Source organism: Equus asinus, chromosome 4, assembly GCF_041296235.1.
Source record: "Equus asinus isolate D_3611 breed Donkey chromosome 4, EquAss-T2T_v2, whole genome shotgun sequence".
Taxonomy (NCBI): Eukaryota; Metazoa; Chordata; class Mammalia; order Perissodactyla; family Equidae; genus Equus; species Equus asinus.
Window position 1 is genome coordinate 21520654 of NC_091793.1, and position 25130 is coordinate 21545783.

A 25130-nucleotide genomic window follows, 5' to 3' on the forward strand; every position below is an offset into this window, starting at 1 on the left:
CTGTGTGCAAACTATTCTGCTGGTGCCTCTAGCTGAGAACTACAGTCAAGCATCACTTAAGGACAGGGACACATTCTGAGAAATATGTCATCAGGTGATTTTGTCCTTGTGCAAACATCATAGAATGTACTTACACAAACCTAGATGGTATAGCCTACTCCATACCTAGGCTCTATGGTACTGATCTCCTGGGACCACCTTCGTATATGTGGTCCATTGTTGACTGAAACATCCTTATGCAGTACATGACTGTACAGGGACCTTCTACTGATTAGTGCTCCACCTATGCCCTCGGGAGGAATTTGGTGGCCTTGCCCCATCAGTTACCTGCTACCTTTTCCATTCAGGCAGCTTCAATTTTTCTTTCTCTCCTCAGTCCTTCCTATACAGCTTTAAACAGATTTTCTATCTCACCTTGAGATGTTGTTGTCTTCTCAGCCTCACCCAGCTTCCATTTTCTCCTTCCTTTCTTTTCCAAACATCTTGAAATAAACTACAGTCACTGCTATCCATTATCTCCTACCATCCACTATCTCCTTAGCCCCTGTAATCTAGGTCAATAAATAAATGCACAGAATTATAGCAATGGACATTACAATAGGTCAATTGGCATCTTCTGAGTGTGATTAGCACTATCAGAGCTTAATTATCTCTCATTCTGAAAAATATCAAGCTATGAATATGCAAACCTGAGAAATTAGCCAATAAAGTACAGACATCCCACAACTGTACTGGAAAACAACTTAGTGATAACAGAATGAAAAATGGCAAGAGATGGGGTGGATTTGGGAAAAGGAGGCACTATACTTAAGAGAAACGGCCCAGAAAGAGGGATGGAAAGGGACACAAAAGCAAAGAGCTGTTGAACTAAAGAAGACTAAAAGGAAGGAAAATGGGTTAGATTTCCATTCAATGAATCTTCCTTTCTTCAATTTCGGGTGAGAACCAAATTAAACTAATGCTAGTTCAGTGAACCACTTGGAGACTTATAGATACATAAAGACCTTGAAGCTGTAGAAATCGCCTTTCCCAGTGCAGGTACCCAGAGGCCCTTTTAGGTAATCCAGTCTGATTTCATCCCTTTCACTGGTTCAGTACCTGGCCCTTGTGAGATGGATCAGCGCTCACCTTGCCTCAGGTCACTTCCTTTATTCTCTGATCCCACAGATAAGCTTAAATGAGTCACCACTTTTTTTTTTTTCCTCAGTCACTCCACCTGAAATCACTGGCATGGTTATAGGTACTATACTCAAGCAAACATATTCACTACAAGTGACAAGCACCATTCTCGTTTATGATCATCTTCTGAATTGTACTTTAGAATGCCTTTATGAATTCAAATATATGGAATTACATCATTTCTAAAGTCATTTCAAGTTCTAAAATGCAGTGTAATCTAAGAGCCTGGGTCTGACATGTCACAGTTAGCCTATAACCCAGCTGTTGGCCCTGCACCCCAAAAGCAGCTTCATAAAGCATACCCCTGCACCAGTCATCTTCTCCATACACTACATATGCTCCTTCATGCCTCTGCACAGGCTGTTCCCTCTGCCTAAAATGCTCTTTTCCTGCATGACTTAGTGGGAGTGTCACCTTCCTTGGAAAGACTTTCTTGATCTCTAGTTGTGTGGATGGCTTTCCTTTTCACCCCTGTCCCATCCCTTGTACTGTCTATTATAACGCTTATTACATCAAATGGCACTCATCTGTGTCCATGTCTGCCTCGCCCACTTGGCTGTGCACTCGTTGAGAGCAAAGACCTCTTCTCATCCCATCCTTGTAGCCCTAGCTTCTAACACAGCATTCAGCACAGGGTGAGCACTCAAACGTTCTGTGAAATTGTAGTCATGTGAGTCCCTAGCATATAGAAAGATTTTTAAAGGAATAACCTTTCTGATCATTTCTGCTAATTAGGATCAAAAGGATACTCATTAAACTCTACAATGACTAAAAATTTTCAGACAAACTAAAATTTTTAATTACAATATCCTTTCTGTAATCTTAAAATATTTACCATTACAAGTAGAAATTAAGAAAAAAAATAGGGGCTGGCCCCGTGGCCAAGTGGTTAAGTTCACACGCTGTACTTGGTCAGCCCAGGGTTTCGCCAGTTCAGATCCTGGGCGTGGACATGGCACCACTTGTCAGGCCACGTTGAGGCTGCGTCCCACATGCCACAACTAGAAGGACCCACAACTAAAATATACAACTATGTATTGGGGGGATTCAGGGAGAAAAAAAAGATTGGCAACGGTTGTTAGCTCAGGTGCCGATCTTTATGAAAAAAAATAGAACCTGGAAACAGTTTAAAAAGGAAAACCCCTCCCTGCTCCCATATATTTAATTTATTTAAGCCATGACAATGACTAAGTTTTTTAAATTCTATTTTTAGTTCTGTTTCCTAACTTTATTGAAAAAATATTGAGGCCCTACTATATGCAATTTACAGTGCTAAATACTGGTGATACAAACATCAACAAAACAGACAAGATAATTTTACTTATGTAGCTATGTTCTAGGAGTGAAACAATATACAGATTCAATGATTAATTAAAATTGTATTCAGTGCTCTGAGTGTTTAAAAGGAGTACATCTCCTAATCTGGGGTGGGGTGATTAGGAAATCACTAAAGAAGTGACATATAAACTGAGCTCTGAGGATAGAAGAGGCATCGACCAAGGCTGGGGTCGGGGGGCTTCCAGGCCATGGGAACAGCAAGTGCAAGGAGGAGACCCTAAGTGGGGAGGAATATGCACTTCAGGAACCAGAAGAGGGTCAGTGTGGTGAGAGTATGGGCAGCAGAGGGGAGAATGGCAGGAAACGAGGCAGGGCCTTCACTGGGCATTCAGTGAACAAGACAGACCAGGTCCTTCTTCTCAGGACGTTTATATTCCAGAGAGAGGATAGTAGGGTTTTGGGGACTCATTAACAGTTTCAAGTAGGGGAGACATATGATCAGATTTACACTTGTTTTTTAAGTAAACATTTTATATTTGCAGTATAACATATACAGAACAGATATGCAGTTTTAAAAGATTATTCTTGCTGCAGTTTCAACAGTTTTCTGAGCAGAGAATTTCCTACCTACAAAAGAAAAACAATGAGGTTCTGCAAAGCTAAGTAATTTATTTGAGGTTATTCAACAAACATTCCAGTGCCTAGAACACGGCAGGCACTGTACTGTGTGTGCCTGGGGACGTAGAGACCAATGCAACAATCTTTCTCTTAAGAAACTCACAATCTAGTGGGAGAGACAGTCTAGAAACACAACATAGTGGTCCATGCTGAAATGAGTAAAGTATAAGGGAGCAGAGAGGAATTAAATCTGCCTAGGAAGAATTAGTCATTTTATCTCTGTGTTAAAAGGAGCATTTTTTCATAATATTATAGTTCTTAAATTCTCAATCATTCCCCATGCCTGGCACATAGTAGGTACTCAAGCAAATGTCTGCAATACAAACCAACCGAGGACTTTTAACTCCTAGTTCAGAGCCTTTCCAGTAACCAGCTGTGCCCCTAACTCTGGAAGAATATACATTAATTCCAGGGAAATCTTCTCTTGAAGCTACTTTTAAAGCCAGTTTACAAACCACAAAAGAAAATAAGTCTCATTAAATTAAAGCCAAACCTCATCTTTGACCCATCCGGAAAACTCATAACAATATCTAAACATAGTTAGTTTTTTAAAAGCAAATCTTCATTCAGAAGAAATGCTTCGATGAAAACAATGAGGAAAATATGCCATACTCCTTCATAATTCATGATCTCTGTCCTCAAAGGACTTATATTTTCGTTTCTAATTGAAAAGATAAAACAGTACTAAAAAGAGTAGAACAAAATACAAAGTAGCATTTGTTCACTTATTTAAAATATTTATAGACTGCCTACTACAGGGCAGGTCAGGAGCTGTCTTAAGGGACGCAAAGATGAGTAAGACAAAAAGATTGTCTTCAGGAAACTCTTAGTCTTATGGGGGAAGCCAACAGTACACAACCCAGGACAATCAGAGCTGTACATCAGCAGGCGCACGGATGAGAGCACCGCGGCTGTGTACAGCGGCCGTCAGCTCTAATTCCTGCGGCACCTATCCCTTTGCTCAGTGCCCACGCCTTAACAGTTGTTAAATATTTTAATATTACCTCGGACTATAATACAAATATTATAAGTACAGTCATCCCTTGGTATCCATGGCAGATTGGTTCCAGCACCCCCGCAGATACCAAAAAGCGCAGATGCTCAAGTCCCTTACATAAAACTGCATAGTATTTGTATGTGACCTATGCAGATCCTCCTGGATATGTCAAATCATCTCTAGATTACTTATAATACCCAATACAATGCTAGTGATATGTAAACAGTTGTTATACTGTATTGTTTAGGGAATAATGACAAGAAAACAAGTCCATACATGTTTAGTACAAACACAACCATCACAGGCCTTTCGATCTGCAGTTGGTTGAGGCCGCAGATGCAGAAGCCGCAGATAGGGAGGGGGGACTATAACTGCCTTATGGAAAAACCATGACACAAAAAATTAATGTTAAAAGGATTCAGAGGAGATAGAAAGAACTGAAATTTAGGGATGGTCTTGGGATCCCCTGGGTTTCTGGGCAAGGAAGGTTGGCATACTACTTGGATAAGGAGCTGCTGGTTCTAGATAAGGGGAATAGTTATCAAAAGACCAGTGGCTGGAATTATCAAGGTAGAGCCCTTCAACTATGCTGAAGATGTGGTTCAGAGCTGTGCTGTCCAACAAGGCAGCCACTAGCCACTAGCGGCTACTGAGTACTTGAAATGTGGTTAGTCTGAATCGAGATGTATTTAGTGAAAAATACATCCCAGATTTCAAAAACTTAACATGAAAAAAAGAATGTAAAGCACCTCAATAATTTTCTCTTTTTTACCGATGACGTCTACATAATAATATTTTGGATATATCGAAGAAAATAAAATGGTATGAAAATCAATTTCACACTTTCTTTCTACTTTTTAAAATGTGGCTACTAGAAAATTTAAAATTACATATGTGGCTGACATTTGTGGTTTGCATACTATTTCTATTGGGCAGTGCTAGTCCAGAGAGCTTTAAATAACAGGCTAAAGAGTTTAAACCCTCTAGGTAATGAAACACCGTGGAAGGTTTTCAAACTTACATGCCTGTGGCAGATTTGGGGAGGGGGCAGGAAACATAACAAAGCACTGTTTCAGGAAGATTCGCGTGCAGGCAAGCTGTAGGGTCAAGACGCTAGAGGCAGTTGTCAATGTCAAAGGCTAGCAAATGTCAAAGGGTAGGCAGGCTCTAGCTGGCAAGCATACCCGGTTTTTAGAAGTCCTGCACTGGCTGGAGAGAGGAGGAAGAAATCAAGAGCAGGGTGAGGTGAGGGAAGAATAACAGCTGCAAGCTGCCCCCAGCCTGGATTACCAAGGTGCACAGCTCAGGGCACTCAGCAAGATCAGCCCTGGTTCAGGTTAGCTCCAGCTGCGCTCAGTGGTAAGCGCTTCCAGGCAGAGGTACAATTCCAAAGGAGAACAGGATCGGTGTCCTCTTCAGTAATTTCAGATCTATTTCTATGTGGGAAGACCTCCAACAGTGGGATCAAGTCCCAGAGAAGGTAGGAGGTACAAAGCAAGGCTACTAGAAACTACAAGATCGCAATAAATTATAAAAGCAAAAGCCCAGACTCACAACACAGCTAACAAATATTTACTGGAATTTTGCTGTATGCCTGATACTTGGCTCGGCTCTGGAGACACGGGAAACAAAACAGGCATGGTCCTGAATCACAAATTGTGGTGAGAGCTATGAAAAAAGAACAGGAGCTCTAAGAGACCTAATAGAGGGTGGATAGTGGGATGAGATCACAATGGAAAGCCTCTTTGATCAAGTGGGGATTCAATCAACCCTGAAGTCACATGGGTGAAGACTAGGGGGAAGTGGGGGAAAAACAGCCCAAGTTAGGAGAGTGGTATATACAAATCCTGAAGGCTGGAAAAGGCTTGGGTAATTCAAGGAACTGAAAGAAAGACCGTGTAGTTAGACTGTCAGCACGAGGGTGGGCCATAAAAGAGGTGAGAGAAGCGTGGAGAGGCAGGCAGAGGCCAGATCTTGCAGAGCAGTATAGGATAAAAAATAAAATCCCAAATGGGCCTGAGTGCAATGGGAAGCCACGAGGGGTTTTGACTAGGGAAGTGGTCTGATCCTGATGGGGTTCTAAGTGCTCCAAATACCTATGGTTCGCTCAGCATACTGAACTGGAGCCAGCTTGGCAGCCAACAGGCAAGAGCCAGTATTTGTAGCTAAGTAGCAGGATACCAGGTCTGGGATAAGAGAGTTTATTATAAGGCCCTCCAAGTGTTCCAGGATTGCAAGCTTAAGAGAAAGATGGCACTGAAAAAGAAAAATCTGATGGAAGAGCTGGTTTGGGAGGCATTACCTGGGAGGCAAAGTTAGGCTTAACTTTAAACATACTGAATATGAAGGAGTAGTGAAGAATTCCATCAGGTAAATATGGATGTTATTTTGGAGTACGGAAGAGGGGGTCACACATGGATATGCAGGTTAACAGATAAAGAGGCGACAGATAGTTTAAGTCTCAAAAGTAAACAACATTTTCAAGGAGTAGAAAAGAGAAAAATGAAACAATGATAACAAAAGGAGCCTGAGCGTGATCTTTAGTGTTTATTTATCCGAGACAGAAGTCAGGAGAAAAGGGTATCAAAAGGGATATAGCACTGGCCAGCCCCAATGGCCTAGTGGTCAAGTTCGATGTGTTCTACTTCGGCAGCCTGGGTTTGGTTCCTGGGCGCAGACCTACACTGCTCAGTTAGTGGCCATGCCGTGCTGGCAGCTCACATTCTAAAAATAGAGGAAGATTGGCATGGATGTTAGCTTAAGGCAAATCTTCCTCAGAGGGAAAAGAAAGGATATAGCATGAGGGAGTTTTTGTGGGGCGATGGAACTGTTCTGTATCCTGATTGTGATGGTGGTTACCGGAATCTATACATGTGTTGACCTTCACAGACCTGAACACAATGTTACTATATGTTATTTTAAAAATAAAAAAAATTTTTAAAGGGATGAGGATAGTCAAAAGGACTGACTTCCGCAGGGAGACAGAACAGGATAAAGCCGGAAAAGACGCTTTCGTAAATTTAACCATTAGGTAATTGGCAACCAGGGAAAAAGCCACAGTGAGTGGTGAGGTTGGGAGCCAGGCTGCAAAGGTTAAAAGAATGACTGAGCAGTAAAGGGAAGCAGTCAGCGCAGCCGCCTCTGTTAGAACTCCAGAGGGGAAAGCAAGAGCAGAATGGCACAGTAGCTCAAACAGGTAAGCAGAACTGGAGGTTTAGCAAACTGGTAGAGCCAAACTTTCAAGACCTTCTTTTTTTTTTTTTTTTTTTTAAGATTTTTATTTTTTTCCTTTTTCTCCCCAAAGCCCCCCGGTACATAGTTGTATATTCTTCGTTGTGGGTTCTTCTAGTTGTGGCATGTGGGCCACTGCCTCAGCATGGTTTGATGAGCAGTGCCATGTCCGCGCCCAGGATTCGAACCAACAAAACACTGGGCCGCCTGCAGCGAGGCGCACGAACTTAACCACTCGGCCACAGGGCCAGCCCCCCAAGACCTTCTGAATTGCTCCATTTAAGTATTCCTGTAGAACAAGTGTTTTGCACATGAACTATTCACTTTATTGTCCCACTGAATTACAACTGCTAAAAAGAACCTGAAGTCATCACATTTTTAACTCTGCTCCTTAGTTAACTAACATTTACTGTGCTCCTACTACATGCCGAACTCTGTTAGATACAAAAGTGAATAACGCCTGGTCCCTGAAGAGCACATGGGATTTATCACAGCAGCAAGGTACTGCAGCAGAGATCAGCACGAAGGACTCTGAAAGCCTTGACCTCTGAATTAAATTCATTTATTTATCGTTATAAAAATCAAAGAGGGACAAAATAAAGCTTAGATGTACTCTGGTAAAAATCTTCTTAATTTCTAAAAACTAAGAATGGGTTTAACTTCACTTTAAATTCTTAAGTTAAGAAGAACGTTAAGAACGGGCAACCTAATCAGCAGCATTTCCCTTTTCTACTCCTCTCTACTTTTCAGTGTCCTTTCCGCCTTTCTTCCTCTGGAAAATTTAAGGGGCAAAAGGGAACAAGCACAGATTTTGAAATCAGACAGACCTGAGACTAAACCTATGCCCTGGAGCTTCCTAACTGTGTGGCTGTTGGAGGCTCTTTTTCTCATGCATGAGACAGTAATGATACCTAACCCACAGGCTTAAAGACTAGGGAGAAAATATAACAAGTTGGCATATGGAAAGCACGCCATACACGTTAGCTAATATTATTACTACTATTTGAACAAATGGTACTGCTCTGATTTAAAACATTTTTAAGTGCTTCCATTTGAATGAGGAAAAAATTTTTTTTCAAGGGCAAGACATTTATATGCTACTTTAGAAAAGCAGCTCGGAAATTTCTTCTTAAGCCATATCAGAAACTATTCTGCTCAAAGAATGATGTTTGAGACAAGTACTTAAAATGGTTCAGAACTAAGGAAACATAAAAGCATCATTATCATCCCTGCGTCGCAAGTGGGACAAGCCAGTTTGATTTGTGTTCTGGATGCGTGCGTAGTGGAGGGACCTGCTACGCGGACAGCTCTCCCACTACCTACCTAGAGCGATACCGCGCACTGTAGAGGTGCAAGACAATGCGCTGAAAGTCCTGCTTCTTAAGAGGCATTTACATAACCCTACCAAATGAATAAACATAGTTTCAAGGGTAAGATCATTGATGCTTCTCCAAATCAATAGGAAACTGTCATCCTATTGAAATTCCCAACAACGACGAAGGAAATAGCCTCTATTGTTAAACTTTCATAAAATGCTATGATGTAAGATTTCTATACACCTTCTTTCGGTACGCTTAACTGTGGGGGGGAGCAACTAAGGACGTTTTATTCACTATGGAAAAAATATTTCCGTCCCATTTTGTTTTACAATTTTGCTTACACTGTAATACAAATGACCGGCTTGAAATGCGCCTTATTCCTCGCTCCATCTCTATCTAGCACACATGCTTAAAAAAGTAATAAAACAGCCAAAAGATACATGAGAGAGCCAAGAGCCTGAAAGGACTCAGAGTGGTACTCTGTGCCCGAAGACTTGAGGATGGATGGCCCTTAAGGCGCCTGACAAGAGGCTACCGTTCTTGGGTGTCTTCAGCCACTACGCTGTATTTAGCCCACGGGGGGCTAATAAACCCAACAGTTTGAAACCAAAAGGCGCCAGCTCAGGGGCAGGCAGAAAGCACTCCTGGGGCTGTCTGGTCCGCTGATGTGGCCCCTGCCCCAAGTTTCCTCGAGGCAAGTCTGAATCCGCTCTGGAAGGCGGCCACACACGCAGGGCTCTGGAGTGAGGGGTGCGGGGTGGGAACCCCCGCCCCGGGAAGCAGAGGGCGCATCACCCCGTCACGCAGGTCCTGCACACGGACAGGGACGCGGAGGCTCCGAGGCCTGACGCCTCGCTCCGCCGTCGCCAGACAGGGGCCCGGCGCGGCTCCACGGGCCTCGACGCTCCGCGGCGACGGGGACCCTGCCTGCCCGAGGTCCCCGGCGATGGGAAGCTAACTCGACTCGGCCGGCCCACCCGGAAGCCCTCCCCCAGCTCACACCTGCCGGCGCGTGACGCCCGGAGCCGCGCGCGCCCGCCAGTCCTGGCCCTGCCATTCCGGGCGCCCCTTCCCTGCGTGCTGACGGCCCCGCGTCCCTCCCGCCTCGGGTCAAGCCCACCAGACGCCGGCCCCACGGCGCGCGCTCCCGCCGCCGCCCCCGCCGGGCCCCGAGCGCGCTCCCGCCCTCCCGGCCCACTGCCCGCCGCGCGCGCGCTCACTCGCGAGGACACGCACACGCTGCGCCTCAGCTTGACAGGCCGGCCCGCGCCGCGCGCTCCCGCGGGCGTCCTCGCCCACCCGGCCGGCCCGCGCTGACTGGGCGGTGCGCGGGCGAGGGAAGGGCGGCGGGGGTCGGGGGTCCTCACTCACCGCCGAGCCGTGCCGGCTCCGAGTGCGCGGCGTTCCGCTGTGAGGCGATGCGCTGCGGTGCGCGCGGTCCCCGCTTCTCCGCAGCTATGGAGGCGACGTAGTAGGGGGACTGAGGGGCGCGGGGGGGTCACTCCCTCCCGCTTCACCTCCCAGAAACACGGGGACCCCAGAAACTAAAAACAAAATAAACAAACTTTCCCCTCCGCCTCCCTCCCCCAAAACCACAACACAAACACTCGGGGGCCCGCCCAGAGCCCCACTCCATTGGCCGCAGGGAGGATGCTTCCGGCTCTCACTGGCTGGCTTTTGTGCCTGTCAAGCTGCTGTTCCGCCCCTCCAATTCCTCGCCGCTGCCGTCGCCCCTCATTGGCTAAGTGCTTCCCGTTTGACGAGCTAGGATTGGCTGAGCTGCCTGCGCCAATCACTGGGGGACACACCCCCTCAGCATCCCAGAGGCCGCTTCCTCGGTCGCGGACCGGGAGAGGCGAAGGGGAAACTAGAGCATGATGGCGGCCGAGCTCACTTGGCGCAACCATTGTCTTTTTTCTATTTTTAGCTCGTTAGTGCCTCGCCCTCGGGCTGTGTCCCCTAAGCTTTTCTCTCCATCCAGTACTGCCTAATAACGGAATCTATACGTGCCGGCTCCTTGATTTATCCCCTCCGAAGTGCTGAGTGTGGGCTGGTTGTGCGTCATTGGACTGTCAGGATGTCACTCTCTAGTCAAAACTTCAAACTATTGGTGGAACAGCAAGAAAACCCGTCCAACAAGGGCTGGTGCCATTGGTTCGACTCCACTGAGTTCTTTCCTGGTACCTTATTGGGCAAATAGGCGCGTCAGTCAGATCTGGATTCGCTGCGCTACAGTTGTTTGCTGGGGAGTTTGGGTCGCCTCTGGTCCTTTGGCCTGGAGTTGATGGTGATAATGACTGGCATTTGTTGTCTACTTTGTGCCAACTCCTGTGCTGAGTTCTTTACAGGGATTATCTGGTTAAACCTGTGAGTTTTACATTCTCTAAATTTTACAGATAGGAAACTAAGGTTCCAGAGTGGTTAGGAAGCTTGCTCAAGGTCACCCAGATAGAAAGCAGTTGGTGGACCCGGCATTCGGTCCTAGTTCTGTCTGACTCTAGAGCCTTTGCTCTTTTCACTGTACTTCAGTGCCTCTTAGCCCAGAATCGTACCTGTCAGCCAACCCAACATCTTAAGAAGGTTTCATTCAGAACCCAAGTTCCTCAGTCAGTTTCTGGAAGTGATATTGTTGGGGGTTAAAGCAGTGGAGAGGTTGTCACTGCCTCCACCACATCTTTCCAGCACCCATTCCTCTCCACCCTAAATTAAACAATTTTGGTATTTCCTGACTAGAAGGCCATCTACCTCTATGTTCATTTTCTCAGCTTTGCACATTTCTACCATCTTTGTGAGCCAAGCCTACCTCCCCAACCCCCACCATCTCCAGCTCACTCTTTGGAGAGAGTCCTCAAGAGCCAGAAACAAGGAGAAAGAGAGTCTAAAGAGAGAGAAAGAATAAATTGCTTTAGAGATAAATAATTTATTGCATGCAAATGGAACAGCCCTCCAGCTCTTGGAAAGCTTCCAGAGTAGCCCCCAGTGCCGAGCAAGACGTGTGCTCCTGACTCACGCCCATTGGATTCTTCCTCCGCGGCTGTTTTCAGCGAAGTGAACCCGACATTCTAGTCAGGGGAGGGCAGGATGCTCAGGACCCACTGCCAGAGAGCCACCCCTAGCCTCTGGGACAGCAGTGATCTCCAGGAGCACAGCGCTGGACTCTAGCCCGCATTCTGTCTCCGGTAATTAACATTTTACCATTCCAAATCCCCATCCCCTGTAGCTTCAGTGGGATCACTGCCCTTGTTTCGCTTCCTCATCCAAGCTGTTGTGTAACCTCATTTGCACAGCTTTAATAATAAAACAACCACTGTAACACAGTAATAACACTCAATACTTACAGCCTTTCAGCAGAGGAAGACAAGGCATTTCACAAACGTCAATTAAGATTAAATGGGAGGTATTCCTCTTAGGACAACTGCCAACAGAAGAGCAGAAGAAAGATCATGAGGCAAATTCTAATAAAGGTCCTAAGAACCTGAATCCTTATAACCACTGCACCATACTAGCATTCCAATATGGAGATTCTGAATCAGAAAACACAATGAATGATAAATGTTTAGGGTCCAAAACCTTCCTTATCTTCAAAGTTGGTTGTCTGTACCTCTATTTTAGCCTTTAAACTAGCGCTTGGTTTTATAGTTAATTGTTGGATGCATCTGTCTCCCCAACTCAGTTGTAAGTTCCTTGAAAACAAATGGTGTCATTTTTCATCTTTGTGTCCCTTAAATTGCTCTGATCATAAAAGGCCCCCAAATAAATAATTATCCAGTAAATGTTTATTGAGCCTGTTGGCACTTTCCTAGGGTACGAGGACTACACAGATGAATAAAACACTGCTGCCTTCAGGGACCTCAGTCTAGTGGGAGTGGCCAACAGGTAAACAGATAATCACATGCAGGTGGCTTGGAAGAACATGGGAAGACACAGGACTCAATCTTGGTGGCACAGGGATGGCTCTCCAGAAGTGACATCTACAAGGAGAAGTAAAGGATGAACCGTGGTTAGCTAGGCCAGAGGCCGGCAATGTGTGGGGACCTGCAGCATTTGCTCTCTGGGGGCAGGGAGCAGGATAGGAACACCCAGGAGTGGCCAAAGCCAGTGCTTCCTATGATCTTCGTCTTTGAGGGCCTTCAGTTCTCTCTCTGCTCCACCTCGTTGTCCTTTCCCTCTCCAGGAGAAAGCAGGAAGCCGGAAACTGTCACGCTTGTCCACTTGAGAATAGGAAAATAATTTCTAAATAAGATTGCTGTTTTTCTGATCATAAAAGTAACATTGAGTAAAGATTCCAGACAATATAGAAAGTTTTAAAGTAGAAAACAAAAGTTCCCCAGCATCCCACTACTGGAGCCAACTGCCATTAAGGAGAGTGTCTTCCCAGACTCTTCTATGAATAGACCTACACAGGGATTTCTTCTTCCAGCAAACAGTGGGGTGCGGTCTAGGGTCTTGTCTGCACTCTGAGAGCTCTCATTGCTCAGAACTGCAGCTTCGGATGGAACCTGTCCTCACTTTCTATACTTACGGGAAGGAAGCCAATAAAGCAACCAAATATTTATTGTGGAGGATGATGGTTTCAAATTCCTGTCACAGCAAATGACAAATTACCACCTGTTACAGGACTTTGGGGCTTGCTCTGACTAGTGTGGAGTCACTGGGGGCGGGGGGGCGGGGGTGGGGGGTGGTCTGCTGTGCTCACTGCCCTAGGCCTTACAGGCATGCTTTGCTTTGGAGGCCTTGGAGTCAGTCTATGCCCTGAAAAGGCAGCCCAGGGCCGAGGATGACGTGCTAGGGTGTTCTCCTAAGCCCTGTCTCATTTCTTCTCTGCATGCTACTTGGGGAAAACATTTTTTGTTTATTTGTTTGTTCCAACCCACCCAGCTTTGAGAGCAAAAAGACTCATCAAGCCCTGCACACTTGTATGCAGGCCAAGTGCAGTATGTTCTTGGAGCGCTGTCCTATTCTTAGAGCTCTATATGTGGTGTTCTATACAGTTGGCGTTTTGCTGGAGGGGAAGGCAGATTAATGAGTGATAGCTGCCTTGGATGGCTACCAAAAGTGCTCTAAGCCATTCCAAGCAACAGGCCTTCCTTTTTTCCCTTGAGAGATTGTTCTGTGATCCCTGAACACATTGCATTGGCCTGGACAAAATCCAGTCCAACGGGAATTTCTGTGAACGATTCTGCAATGACCCACGAGCTTGGTGTGACATAGCCAGCTGGATCTGCTCCAGCTCTGATTTCTGTGGCAGAGGAGAGCTCCCTCTACCCTTTGCACTGGCCTCTCATTGCTATGAGACATTTGGAAGTGTTTGTGAAGCATTCTCCAATTCTCCAAATGTATAACCATGGGAAGATCCCTGTAGAGGAGCCTAATCCGGAAGAAAGAGGACAGCCGACAGCTGACACTGCTCACTTGGGCAGTGGGTGTGGCCACAGCCAAGGCCAGGAGCATTAGGGGAGGGGAACTTTCTAGAGGGTGCTGATTACAAAAGACATGCTCATAAGCATATCTTACATGTCTGGTAGCATTTATTGTGCAAATAAAGCCCTTGTGACAGATGCTGTGCCACTTGTAAATCACCTCTCACTTCTTATGACCACACTTCCTGAAAGGCTCCTAGTGAAGCAGCAAACACTGAACCTTCCTGTGTGCTGTGTGCCAATGCTGGACCCACGGGGGTTCACAAGAGAACCAGGAGATGTGGCTGTTAATACTAGCTACTCTTTCACGAACACTGCTGTGTGTCACACACCGTACTGAGGCCTTCATGTGGATCGTCGTAGTCAATCTTCACAACAACTGTGGTTATTGCCATTTTCCAGATAGGGAAACTGAGGCACTGAAGGGCTGACTGACTTACCCCAGGTCACCACAGGTAATAACCTCGCGGCTGAACGCAGGCAGCCTGGTCCCAGTAAGCTCTTTTCCATGTCGCTGTGTTGCCCCTGAGATGTCTACCTTGAGAACGCCACAGTGCAGCTGGGGAGACAACCAGCCCCTGCAAATGAACAGTTGCCCGTATAGCCTTTATCAGCTCTTTCCTACAGACTCAGGGAAAGAGGTGCACCATCCTGGCTAAATTACTGCCTCTGAAGGTCCTGTCTCCTCATCCCAGTTGGGATCCGGCTTTCCTCCCACCCCCGTCAAAATAGCCTCCTTCCTCCCTGTCCTTTTTCCTCTATTTCCTTTTCTCATTTTCTTAAATAATGACCCGTGGCCATCTCCACCATCGGGGCTCCCTTATTCTTTAAACCTGGCTTCCAGCCCTAACTCTACTGACACTCATTTCTCTAAGCTCATCTATGACCTCCTGTGGCCAAGATCCAAGAGACTTTCTCAGTCCTGGTTTCCATGGCTGCACCACTACATTTTACTCTGAGAATCTTCTCCTGGCTTCCCGAAATAGCCAGCTTCCCTCCTACCTCTACAACTGTTCATGCTCCTTTTCATACCACCTCTTTCTCCAAGCTCCTTCAGAGGAATCTGTCTGCTCCTCTCTCCTTATGCTGCCTTCTGGGGCAGTGGGGGTGGGGGTAGGGAGCGGGTCATTGTCCTGCCTTCACCTCTAAGATTGTGGTTTCAGCTCTTCATCTGCAGCCTGTTTCTTCACTTGCAGTGAGACATGGAGGAAGTCATGTAAACTCTCTGAGCTTCAGTCTTCTCATTTCTAAAGCAAATACATTGAATCAGATTTGTTATTCTACACTCTAAGGTAAATGATAAAACCTAAAGTTTTTAAGCATACGCTATGCCAGGCAGGACTGGCTATATAATTTGTGGCTGTGCAAAGGAAAGCATGGGGCTCCTGGTTCCAAAATTATTAAGAGTTTCAAGACAGCAACAGCAGAGCATTAAACCAAATGTGGGACCCTTTGCCTTCTGACTGTGGGGACCTGTGGCAGTGTGGAGGTCACATGCCCGTGAAGCTGGCCCTAGTGCCAGGCTTAATAAGAATTTTATATGTCTTAACTTATTCAGTCCTCATGACAACCTTATAAGGTAGATACAGATGAGGAAACTAAGGCAGAGAGAGGTTAAGTAACTGTCCAAGGTTGTGTTTTTTAATTGGTGGAGCTGAGAAAAGTAATACCTGTTGGTCGGGGTTGTTGTGAGAGTCACAGTAAAGCGCGGTTCCCTCCCCTGGACCCTCAGGAGGACTTACTGGCGGCCCCTCAGCTGGGCCACAGCCTCTCCTTCCTCAGTGAGTTGCCCGTGCAGTTTCTGCTGCCTAGGATGCCCTTCCTCCCGCCCCTGTATGGAGGGCTACACTTCCTGCAAAGCTCACCCAAGCCCCTTCTCCTCTAAGGGGCTTTGGGAGCAGAGAACCGAGGCCCACACTTCTCCTCTCCCTATGCTCTCAGCACCCTATGTGGAGTCAGACCCACCCCTAGCCTGGCCCTGGGGATTATTGATAGCCTTCAGAGTGCTTGCTTCCCATTGCTTACCCTCTTGAGGCTCACAGATAACCAGTCCTACAAGCTAGAGAGAAAACTTCTTTAAATCTCTCTCCACAACCTTACCACAGCTTGTGGAAGACTGGCTTACCCGCCAGACTGGGAGGCCTCGAGGGCAGATACTATATCTGAACCTTCACTATGTCATGGATGCTTATAATTCTCTTGAAAGAGTTCTTTCTAGGCTCTGAAACTTTCCCTGGAATGTCTTGCCTCATTCTCCCCTCCCCCATTCATTCCTCAGAGATCACCTCCTCCTCCAGGAAGCCTTCCTTAACCTCTACCCTCAGGTTGAGGTAAGTACTTCTTCTGGGCTTCCACACCCCCTGTGCTTCCCCATTATAATGCTTGCCTCCCTGTGTCCATCTTCCCAACCAGGTTATGAATACCCTCAGGGCAGAGACCAGGTCTGTCTTATTACAGTGCCTGGGACACAGTAAGTTCTCAATGTGTTTGTTTGAACAAATGAATGAATAAAAGTAAATATAAAATACATGTTGGTTAAAACTCCAGGCTCTTTTATGGCCCTCACCACAGGGCTGGGCATCTGATGGATACTTATGTAAACTTATGAAATGGATGAAAACCAACAACTCCAGAATTTCTGGTAAGAGGGCTTAGTGGCAGCAAGCTGGTTGGGGGAGGGGGACTGGGGGTTCCTCTTGATAGAACAAGGCCAAAGTGAGGGTCCAGGTGTGACAGCTGGGAGCTCGTGTTGGGAGCATGGAGGAGAGGTGTCCTGGGCCAGGGGTCGGCAAACAAGGGATCGTGCTCCAAATCCAGCTGCTGCCTGTTTTTGCATAGCTCGCGAGCTATGAATGATTTTACATTTTAAATGATTGGAAAAAATTAAAAGAAGAATATTTTGTGACACATGGAAATTATATGAAATTCAAATTTCAGTGTCCATAAAGTTTCATTGGGACCCAGCTGCACCCACTTGTTTACATACTGTCTGTGATTGCGCTAGTGCTACCTAGCAGGAGCTGTGACAGACACTTCAAGTCTGCCAAGCCTAGAATATCTACCATCTGGCCCTTTACAGAAAAAGTTTGTGACCCCTGGCCTCTGTCGTCGGCTCTCACCCAGAGGAGGAAGGAGACACCCTGCCAGCTGGCCACAAGGTGTCAGCATTTCACCGCGGGGCTCCAGCCGTGTGCTCCAAGGAAGCACAGCCAGAGTTGGGGTCCGCCGCCACAACTCAGTGCTGGCCCTCGAACTCCTCCCAGTCCAGCTGGGGAGATGGCCTGGGCCGTAGTCACCGGGCGAGCGAGTGAGTGAGTGAGCACCAAAGGCCAGAAGAAAGCTGGGAGGCTGTGGAGTCTACGCACAGGCCTGGTTTTGAAGCCCAGGGGCTTGGTCCAGGTTGGCAGGCTCATCTGGACGTGCTGTTTCTTTGGATTGGGTTTACTGTGTATTTGATATACTAAGGAGTCTCCAAACAAACTAAAACTGTTCATTTTACCCACAACTGTCAATCAAGAAAAGCTGTGGACTTCCGCACAACCAGGTAAGACTGCAGCCCTCCTCCAGGCCCGGAACCAACAAAGCCACAGAGCTGAGGCAGGGATGGGCGTGCAGGGGGAGGAGCCAGGCAGGGCGGCTCACAAACGGCAGCTCTGGCAGCTCTTCTCCACCCTTTCAAACCTGGGCCTGAAACTTCTTCCAGGTAGACGAGCATTTAGACATGAGTGCCAGCAGCTCAACATGAAAGTGGCAAATACACGGGGAAGGAGCAAGAGAGAGGGTCCAGGAGAAAGTGTCCCAAGAGGGAAATGACTAACCACCCAATAGAACACACTATCAGCAGCACGGGTGGGCTCTGAGCTTCTGGCTGTTAGCCATGGCGCTCAGCACTGTACCCCCAACAGCCGCCGGAAAGTGGGACCAAAATGATCCCCAGTTACACATCAGGGAACAAGTTCGGGATGTGAAGCAGCTTGCTGGCTCTTTTGGCTAACAGGTGGCAGAGTGGGGCATCCAGCCTGAGCCTGTCCATTGTGAAGACCGTCCTCTCGCCACCATACGCCTCCGCTAAGACTGCAGCAAGTGGCACCCCCACAGGGCCCTGAATCCATGAGCGCCACCAGGGCTTCCTCACTCACCCTTCCTCCCAGACCTAGCGCACAGCAAATGTCCACTGAATGGGCAAATGAATGAAGCCTTCCAGATGCTGCAGCGAAGTGCCTTTCCTTGTCCAATCACCTCACTTCCAAGACCTTCCAGGAAGAGATGAGCCAGGGAGCCCAGGCTGCACGCAGGAAATAGGAATCACCAGGCATGCTTCTTGGTTCTTGGTTCTTGGCACAGGCTGGGGTCTTTTCCTTGCTTGTGCCCAGGGGACGTGGCCTCTGCGGGCATACGGCCTGTTCTTGCCTTTTCCTCTTTCCTCCTCCAGGCTCCCCACACTCTTGCTGGCTTCCGTAGCACATCCTAGTTGGTCTGCTACGACGTGGGCATCTGTTCCTGGAGCTGCTTTTTAGTGGTGCAGACAATGCCTAACATCTGGCCACTTTTCTGATGAAAACTTGTCTCCAGCTGCCTGTCACTTACAAAGGCCACATGATGCAGTGACAGTGCTCTAGGAGGGCCTGAAGAGCCAGATTCTAGCCCTTCCTCTGACTTGCTGGGGGCCTTTGGACAAATTTCCTCACCTCAAGGCCTGTCTCCTCCCCTGCTTTTGTGTTAGCCTTTGAAAGAAGCATGCACACAGGTCATCCCTGAGCAGCCAGAGAAGCCTGGAGACCTGGGCCTGCCCCGGCTGGAGCGACTGGGAGATGAGGACTGTCCACTGGGGACATATGCCGAAGGAGAAGCCTTCCCAGAGGAGAGGATTCAAACAGGAAGGACTTTTGATAAACCCCGTCCTTGAGAAATTAATTTGAACAGAGCAAAATCCTGTTTGGCTTCCACATGCAATCTCAGAGGTCGGAACAAGACTGAAAGGGTCACAATCAACTCTGGAGCCTCAGACAGCACCCACATCAACCAGGCTGGCTTATCCTATCAAGTGGCTGACATGTTTTCAATCATTTAACAAATAGGTATTAACCAACAGTGGAGACAGCAGTGAGCCAGACAGACGATGTCCTGGTCTCCAGGCTCAGGAACCCCAAGGACAGAATGGGTACCTCGTGTGCCGGGCGGCAGCCCATGCTGCCCGAGCCGGTATCAGGAAGCAGGGCCTTCCTCAGTTCATAGCTGGGAGGGCAGAAGCTTCACAGGCGAGGGGTGGGAAGTTCAGGCCTGCCTAACTCTGTGAGGCCTCTGGCTGATCTAGTCTAAGAACACCCTCACGTCTGCACCTGCCACCTCTCAGACTTCTCTGAGGTATCTCTCGACCTTGGTCTGGCCCAGCTTGCTGAACCCGGGGCACCTGTTCTGCACCAAACCACCAAACCTCCTGTCACTACAACAGCAGTGCAGACAATCACAGTGACAGCCGCTGGGTCTTCCAGGCAGGGAGGAAAGACTGGTGCATAGCCAGACGATAAACGATACCCACCGTGCATGGCAGGGCTAATTAGCTGCTAAGGGGGCTTTGTCGATGTTCACTCAGATTGTGGTCGTGACACTGCACAGAGCAATTCCCACCCAGCCTGACTGGAGGAGTGTGGAAGACTCTGTTGTCTGCCTTGACTGCCTTCTGAACTGGGGACACTGCTGGGCACACACAGGTATGTCCCATGGTGCTTTCCGTGCAGGACTGAAGGAAGGGGAACAGATTGGGACGAAATGTGACAGGGCACTGAGTGGAGTGAGGCAGATGTGTGCACATAAACACACCTGTTCTGGGGAGTACAAGGCAGGGAAGAGCTAAGCCAGGTAACTGGAACAAAGATGGAAGATGCTTTACGTCAGTCACAGAAAGCAAAATCTGGCAAGTCAACCAGCCTCTCTGGGCCAGAGCGTCCTGCCCAAAAAAGGTGACTGTTTTACAGGGGCGCGCACAGGAAAGCAGCTCAGAGAAGCAGCTCGGGGGCCTTGGGGCTGCAAAGCAGAGAGCCGGCTTTGTCAACCGGGGTGACTTTACCCCCGGGGGACATTTGGCAGTGCCTGGAGACATTTTCGGTTGTCTCATCTGGAGGGGTGCTACTAGCATTAATAGGTAGAGGCCAGGGGTGCAGCTAAACATCCCACAGTGTGTAGGACAGCCCTTCCCCTAGCAGAGAATTTTGTGGCTCCAAAGTGTCACTAGTGTCAAAGGTGAGAAACCCTGAGCTGGAGGAGCAGGCTCAGAGCTGCGTTTTCTGTGATGTGGGATTTTGAGAGCCGTGTACTTCCTCATTTGAAACATGGGGACAGTAAGACCTGAACTGCTCAACACACAACTTTGTGAAGCTCAAACCCCAAATACACAGGAAAATTTTTTGTGAACTCTAAAGGGCTCTTTCCCAAGCTTTTCTTAGTTTGAAACCTGCACAGTGACTGGCATGTAATAGGCACTCAATAAATTATAAAAAGTGTCACAGTAAAAAAAAAAAACAAAGCCCACTTCCCCTCTCTCCTGTTTCCTCCATATCTCAAGGCTGCCTTTTTCGTCTAGCTTTTCTATTAAGTTCTATACAGGCAGAGGGTAGGGGTGTTGGCGGAGGCTGTCTTGAGGGCACCCTTGAAGGATCAGGGATAGGACTAACCATACCCGAGGACAGCTGACAAAAGAGCCTGGGAAGTTTTGCCAAATCTCAAAGGAAAGGCTCCCAGTCCCACGCAGGAGTCCGGTGCTTCCTGCTCCTGTGGGGCAAGATCCAGGGTGGCGGCAGCCCCCGGGGTCTCAGCCCTTAGCTGCCTCTGCTCCTCGGAGGCCAGCCTTCCCAAGGAGCTGCACCAGTCATTGACACTCAACCTACAGAAGCTGGACTCAGAAAGTGGGCAGGTTGGGGGGACGGGGGGGGGGGGGGGCAGGGAGAGCAGCGAAGCCAGGCCCCGCCCTGAGAGTGCCCTTCCACCCTGTTCCTCCCGGAGCCCTTCCGACATTACCAGCCTTGTGGAAGCTGCTGCAGCGGGACCAAGGGCATGATCTACCCTTGAACTTGTCATCCAACTGGGAAGGCCAGATGTACCCTTGAGATTCGATGAGAGAGAGAATCTTTCACCAAGTATGTGCAAGCGCTGGGACGGAGGGCAGATGTGCTAAAAACTGAGAAGCCAAGAGGCAGAACAGAGTGGGCTGGAGCTCAGGCAGACGAGCAAACATTAGAAGCCGCATTTTAGGACTTCAAGATCCTCAGCAATCTTTGGACTGCCGTCTCTTCCCGAGCATCTCAGGGCTGGAGGGGGTCAGAGGCCATCTTGTCCCAACCTCTGTGAGGGAATGAGGAACCTGTGAGCGGTGCCCCGCCTCCCAGGCCAGCGCTTGTCCCATTCCACTGCGTTGCTTCGTCAACATACAGCCTCCCACCTGCCTTTGTTTCTGTGAAGGAAGTCAGAATAACCCCATCTTGGCACCGGGAAGAACTGCGGCAGGAAGGCAGGCCTGGCTCAAGGCTGCAGGGACTTGGAACTTCCCATCTGCGTCCTCCCACCCGGCAGGCAGGGGAGGGGAAAGGATGCCGCAGGCCTGCTTCTCTCCTAGGGGCGGCACAGGACGCCCGTGGTGGAATCCCTCAGGAGCCGGTCCCTTCCCCAGGCCTCCTCCCTTGTCCCCAGAGGCGTCCATTCTCCTCACCGAGGGTGATCTCTTTGCCCCACTGCAACTGACCCACCTCGTGTCCCACACTGTCAAGGTGACCACGCCCCCCGTTTCCCATGTCTCCCTTCCTTCCCCTCCAGAACAAGCATGTGCCACACTGCCAGGCCTTGGTGCATAAGGAAGCACTTCTCAGGAAGCGTTTAATCCTCACAAAAGCTCAGGAAGCGGGTCAGGGCCCCTTGCACCCCACCTCCCAACACCTCAGAAGCTAACCTCAGGGTGAACAGAGGAGCCTGGGAACCCGCTCACCCTTCCTTTCCCTGCCCCTCCCCACCGCCAGAGAGGCCAGGTTCTTCTCGACCGCGTGGTGCCGTCACCCTTCCTGCTTTCTCAAAGGACGCCTGGTTCACCTCAGCGCCGTCAACGCTCCCCGCTCGCCTCTTAGGTCAGCCACCTCACAGACATCTGAGGCCCTCCCCAGCTGCTGCTCGTGCCCCGGGGTTTTGCAGAAGGAAAGACACAGGAGAAGAGTTTGGTTCAGAAGGAAAAGGCTGAGAGAGGCTGTGCATGGTGCTTTCACAGGGCCCGCAGCCCTTGGCTCCCCTGGGCGCTGAGCCTCAGCACCCCAAGGCAGGGCCGGCTCGCACAGCCGCAGTTTGGCAAGTTCTCCATTGTCCATTCGAGAACTCTGTCCTCAGAGCCCCCAGTCCCACAAGTGGGGAGTGGGCAGTGTGCGATTTTAGGCTGGGCTCCCTGGCCCGGCGTCCTGGCAATTAGGCCAGGCTGCTTTGGGGAGGCTGAGGCTTCTAAATACAGCCTGGCTTTTGGCAGGAGGCTAAGGCTGGTCTTCGGCTGAAATGTAACTAGAGAAGGCACGGAAGTGCTGGCTGGTGAAGGGGACCAAGGGCCACCTCGGGGATGGGGGACAGGACAAATGCTCCAGTCTGCAGGACCCAGTCTCCCACACCACCCTAACTGGCCCTCTGCCAAGCTCTCTCTCCCTGCCTTGGGCTGCAAATCAAGGCACGTTAAGGGGAGGTAGCGGCCCCCGGTACAGGCACGAGAAGAACCACCGTATGGGGTGGCAGCAGGCAATAGCCAAGGAGGCCGAGACCGCCTGGGGCAGAGACTGCCAAGACAGTGCAGGCCAGGCGGAAAGGAGACCTCAGGAGAGGGCTCTCAAAGTGGCAGTGTCAAATTCTGCCACTGGCTAGGGGGAGGGCTTCCCCTCATTCATTCAGCCTAGTGCAGGAGCCTGCAGGGACCCAGCCAGGAAGGCCGCAGCAGCCAGTGCCCTAGCTGTCCCAGCTGCACCTTCCACCTTGAGTTCGGAGGCTGGAGCAAGACTGGATCCTTGGCTCAGAGCCCTGTCCTCTTCCCTTTTATTCCACCAAACCTCCTTGGGGGCCCAGAAGCACCAGGAAGCCCAGAGAAAGAGTAGTCAGGGGGCTTGGGCTGCTCTGGAGTCCCTAGCACATTAAGGTATAAAGACATGGGCTCACTCCCTCTAGGGACCTGCAGGGCGAGGCTGGCCCAGTGGAGGGAGGGGGTCAAGCATAAAGGAGAGCGGATACTAGTCAAACTTCCACTTCATGTAAACAAGGAGGAGTGACCCCTGCCCAGCCACCAACAGTCTCGTGGAGGCGTGTGATTATCTTGAGATGCTGCAGATCCTCACATCTGGAATTCAGGGTCCCTGAGGCCAGGATGAAGGCTGCTGGGGCAGGAGGCCAGTAGGGGTCCAACGTGCAAACTGGTGCAGAGTTTGGCCTGTGTTCTCCACAGGACAGGACAGGGGGGCATCCACAGGTCCTGCCCACGGCTGGCCCGTGGCTCAGGAAATCACGCAATTGTTGGCCTTGGTAGGACCGGGGCTTGTTTTACCTGCAGAGACAAGGGACACAGGCAGGAAGGGTGTGAATGAAGTGCTCGGTGGACTCAGCTCCAGCCCCTCTCCTCTGCCCAGCCCACACCTCAGATCTGGGGGCTGGGGTCCCTGTCTCCCTCCCAAGCTGCTGATCTGGAGACCAGGTCAGTGGGGTCCCCAGGAAAGTACAAGGACTATCCTGACAGCCTCAGCAAGATTGCCCCTAGTCAGAACATCAAGGGATCCGCCATCTCCTGACCTCAGCAGGGTGCTGGGAAGGATCCATACCCCAAGTCAACAACTACAATCGATGACTTAAAAGTCTTGCCAAGAGGCGGTTTAGCTGAGACCACGCACAGCCTCACAGCTTACAAAGCACAGCCCCGGTCATTCTCTCAGGTAGTCCTCGTGGGCGGCTGCGCTGCAAGAAGGTATCATCAGTCCCCTCTTACAGGTGAGGGCAGCGGGGCCACCAGCTCCCAGGGCCAGCCAGTGCCAGCGCCAGCACCTGGTCTTCCAAATCCAGTCTCAGCTCCCTCTGCCATGCAGGCTGCCTAAGATGGAAGAGGAAAGCTTGTGCTTCAGGAAGGGTCAGCAGGCTGACGGAGAGCCGGGCACTGTGGCGTGGACCACAGGCTTAGGGAGGCGGTGTGAAGGTAGAGGCTGGAGGGCACGCACTTCACTGAGAGGAGAGGAGGACGAGGGAAAGCTGTTCTTCTCCAGGCCAGAGAAGCACGTTTCTCCTCCTCCCAGGCCCCTTCCATCCATTTCTACTTCCTTTATATTCCCAAGCAGAGACCAGCAGGGTCTTGGGCAGGACTCCTGCTGTCGAGGGAAGCGGGGAGCTGCAAGGCAGACACAGGCACCTCCTGGCTTGCCTGCGAGGTGCTGGGCCGTTGGATCCGTGTCCTGGCGTGCTGGCTGCCTTTCTCCCAGGTGGAAGCTGCCGAGTTATGTCCTGACGGTTCCTTCCCACTTTGCAAGGGTCATCTCCCTGGTGCTCACACCAACTTCTCATATCACTTCAGCCATGAATTTAATCAAGGTGCCTTCTGTCTCCTCTCCTGGGCCATTAGCAAGAGAGACACTGAGCAGGCCCGAGTGGAGCCCTTTCCCCCTGCCCTGCTCCGTTAACCACTGCCTTCTCTGGGCCGGACTGAACTCTCTCCTTGGGACTTGCTACAAGTCCAGCTGAGCCTCCTTAGAGGCCTCGCTGACAGCTTTAGAACTGAGAGGAGGCAGGAGGGGAGCCAGGTGACTGCGCCCCCCACACGCAGGGCTCCGAGGGTCAGGAGCTTCGTCATGTTCCACGGCGGTGCTGTCTCTGGTGCAGCTCTGCTGAAGTGATCACATTCTGCCGTCCCACAGTCCCCTCTCTGATGCAATGGACACGTCTGTCCCCACTTCTTCTCCTTAGTGGCTTGTTTTATTTGCTTGCCCAACTGAGCAGGTGTGAGTTCCTCCTGGAGGCAGTGGCAGCATTTTGGAGGCGGGA

At 49.6% G+C, this 25130-nt stretch overlaps 2 protein-coding genes and 1 long non-coding RNA gene across 13 annotated transcripts in view; all 3 read right to left on the reverse strand.

Annotated features, from left to right (window-relative positions):
- TNRC6B (trinucleotide repeat containing adaptor 6B) overlaps nucleotides 1-10753 on the reverse strand; it is a 241005-nt gene extending 230252 nt beyond the window's left edge. For 2 of the 10 annotated variants that reach the window (XM_044779379.2, XM_044779383.2), the window contains exon 1: nucleotides 10054-10289. The gene's annotated coding sequence lies outside the window, so the exon portion shown is untranslated. Of the gene's footprint in view, nucleotides 1-10053 lie in introns of all 10 variants that reach the window. The other 8 variants (XM_044779408.2, XM_070506833.1, XM_044779371.2 and 5 more) reach the window with 7 other exon arrangements.
- A 3789-nt stretch (nucleotides 10754-14542) lies between these two features.
- LOC139045029 (uncharacterized) lies at nucleotides 14543-21251 on the reverse strand. Of its 2 annotated transcripts, none has more exons than XR_011502580.1 (3): nucleotides 21117-21251; nucleotides 15246-15349; nucleotides 14543-14680 (listed from the first exon to the last, which is right to left on the reverse strand). It is a non-coding gene; the product is annotated as an uncharacterized lncRNA (long non-coding RNA). The 2 variants fall into 2 exon arrangements; XR_011502581.1 differs by lacking the exon at nucleotides 21117-21251 and adding an exon at nucleotides 18242-18367.
- A 683-nt stretch (nucleotides 21252-21934) lies between these two features.
- FAM83F (family with sequence similarity 83 member F) overlaps nucleotides 21935-25130 on the reverse strand; it is a 31593-nt gene continuing 28397 nt past the window's right edge. Inside the window, exon 5 of the mRNA XM_014858934.3 lies at nucleotides 21935-23652. Coding sequence (XP_014714420.2) covers nucleotides 23603-23652 — 50 coding nt within the window. The 3' untranslated portion in view covers nucleotides 21935-23602. The remainder of the gene's footprint in view (nucleotides 23653-25130) is intronic.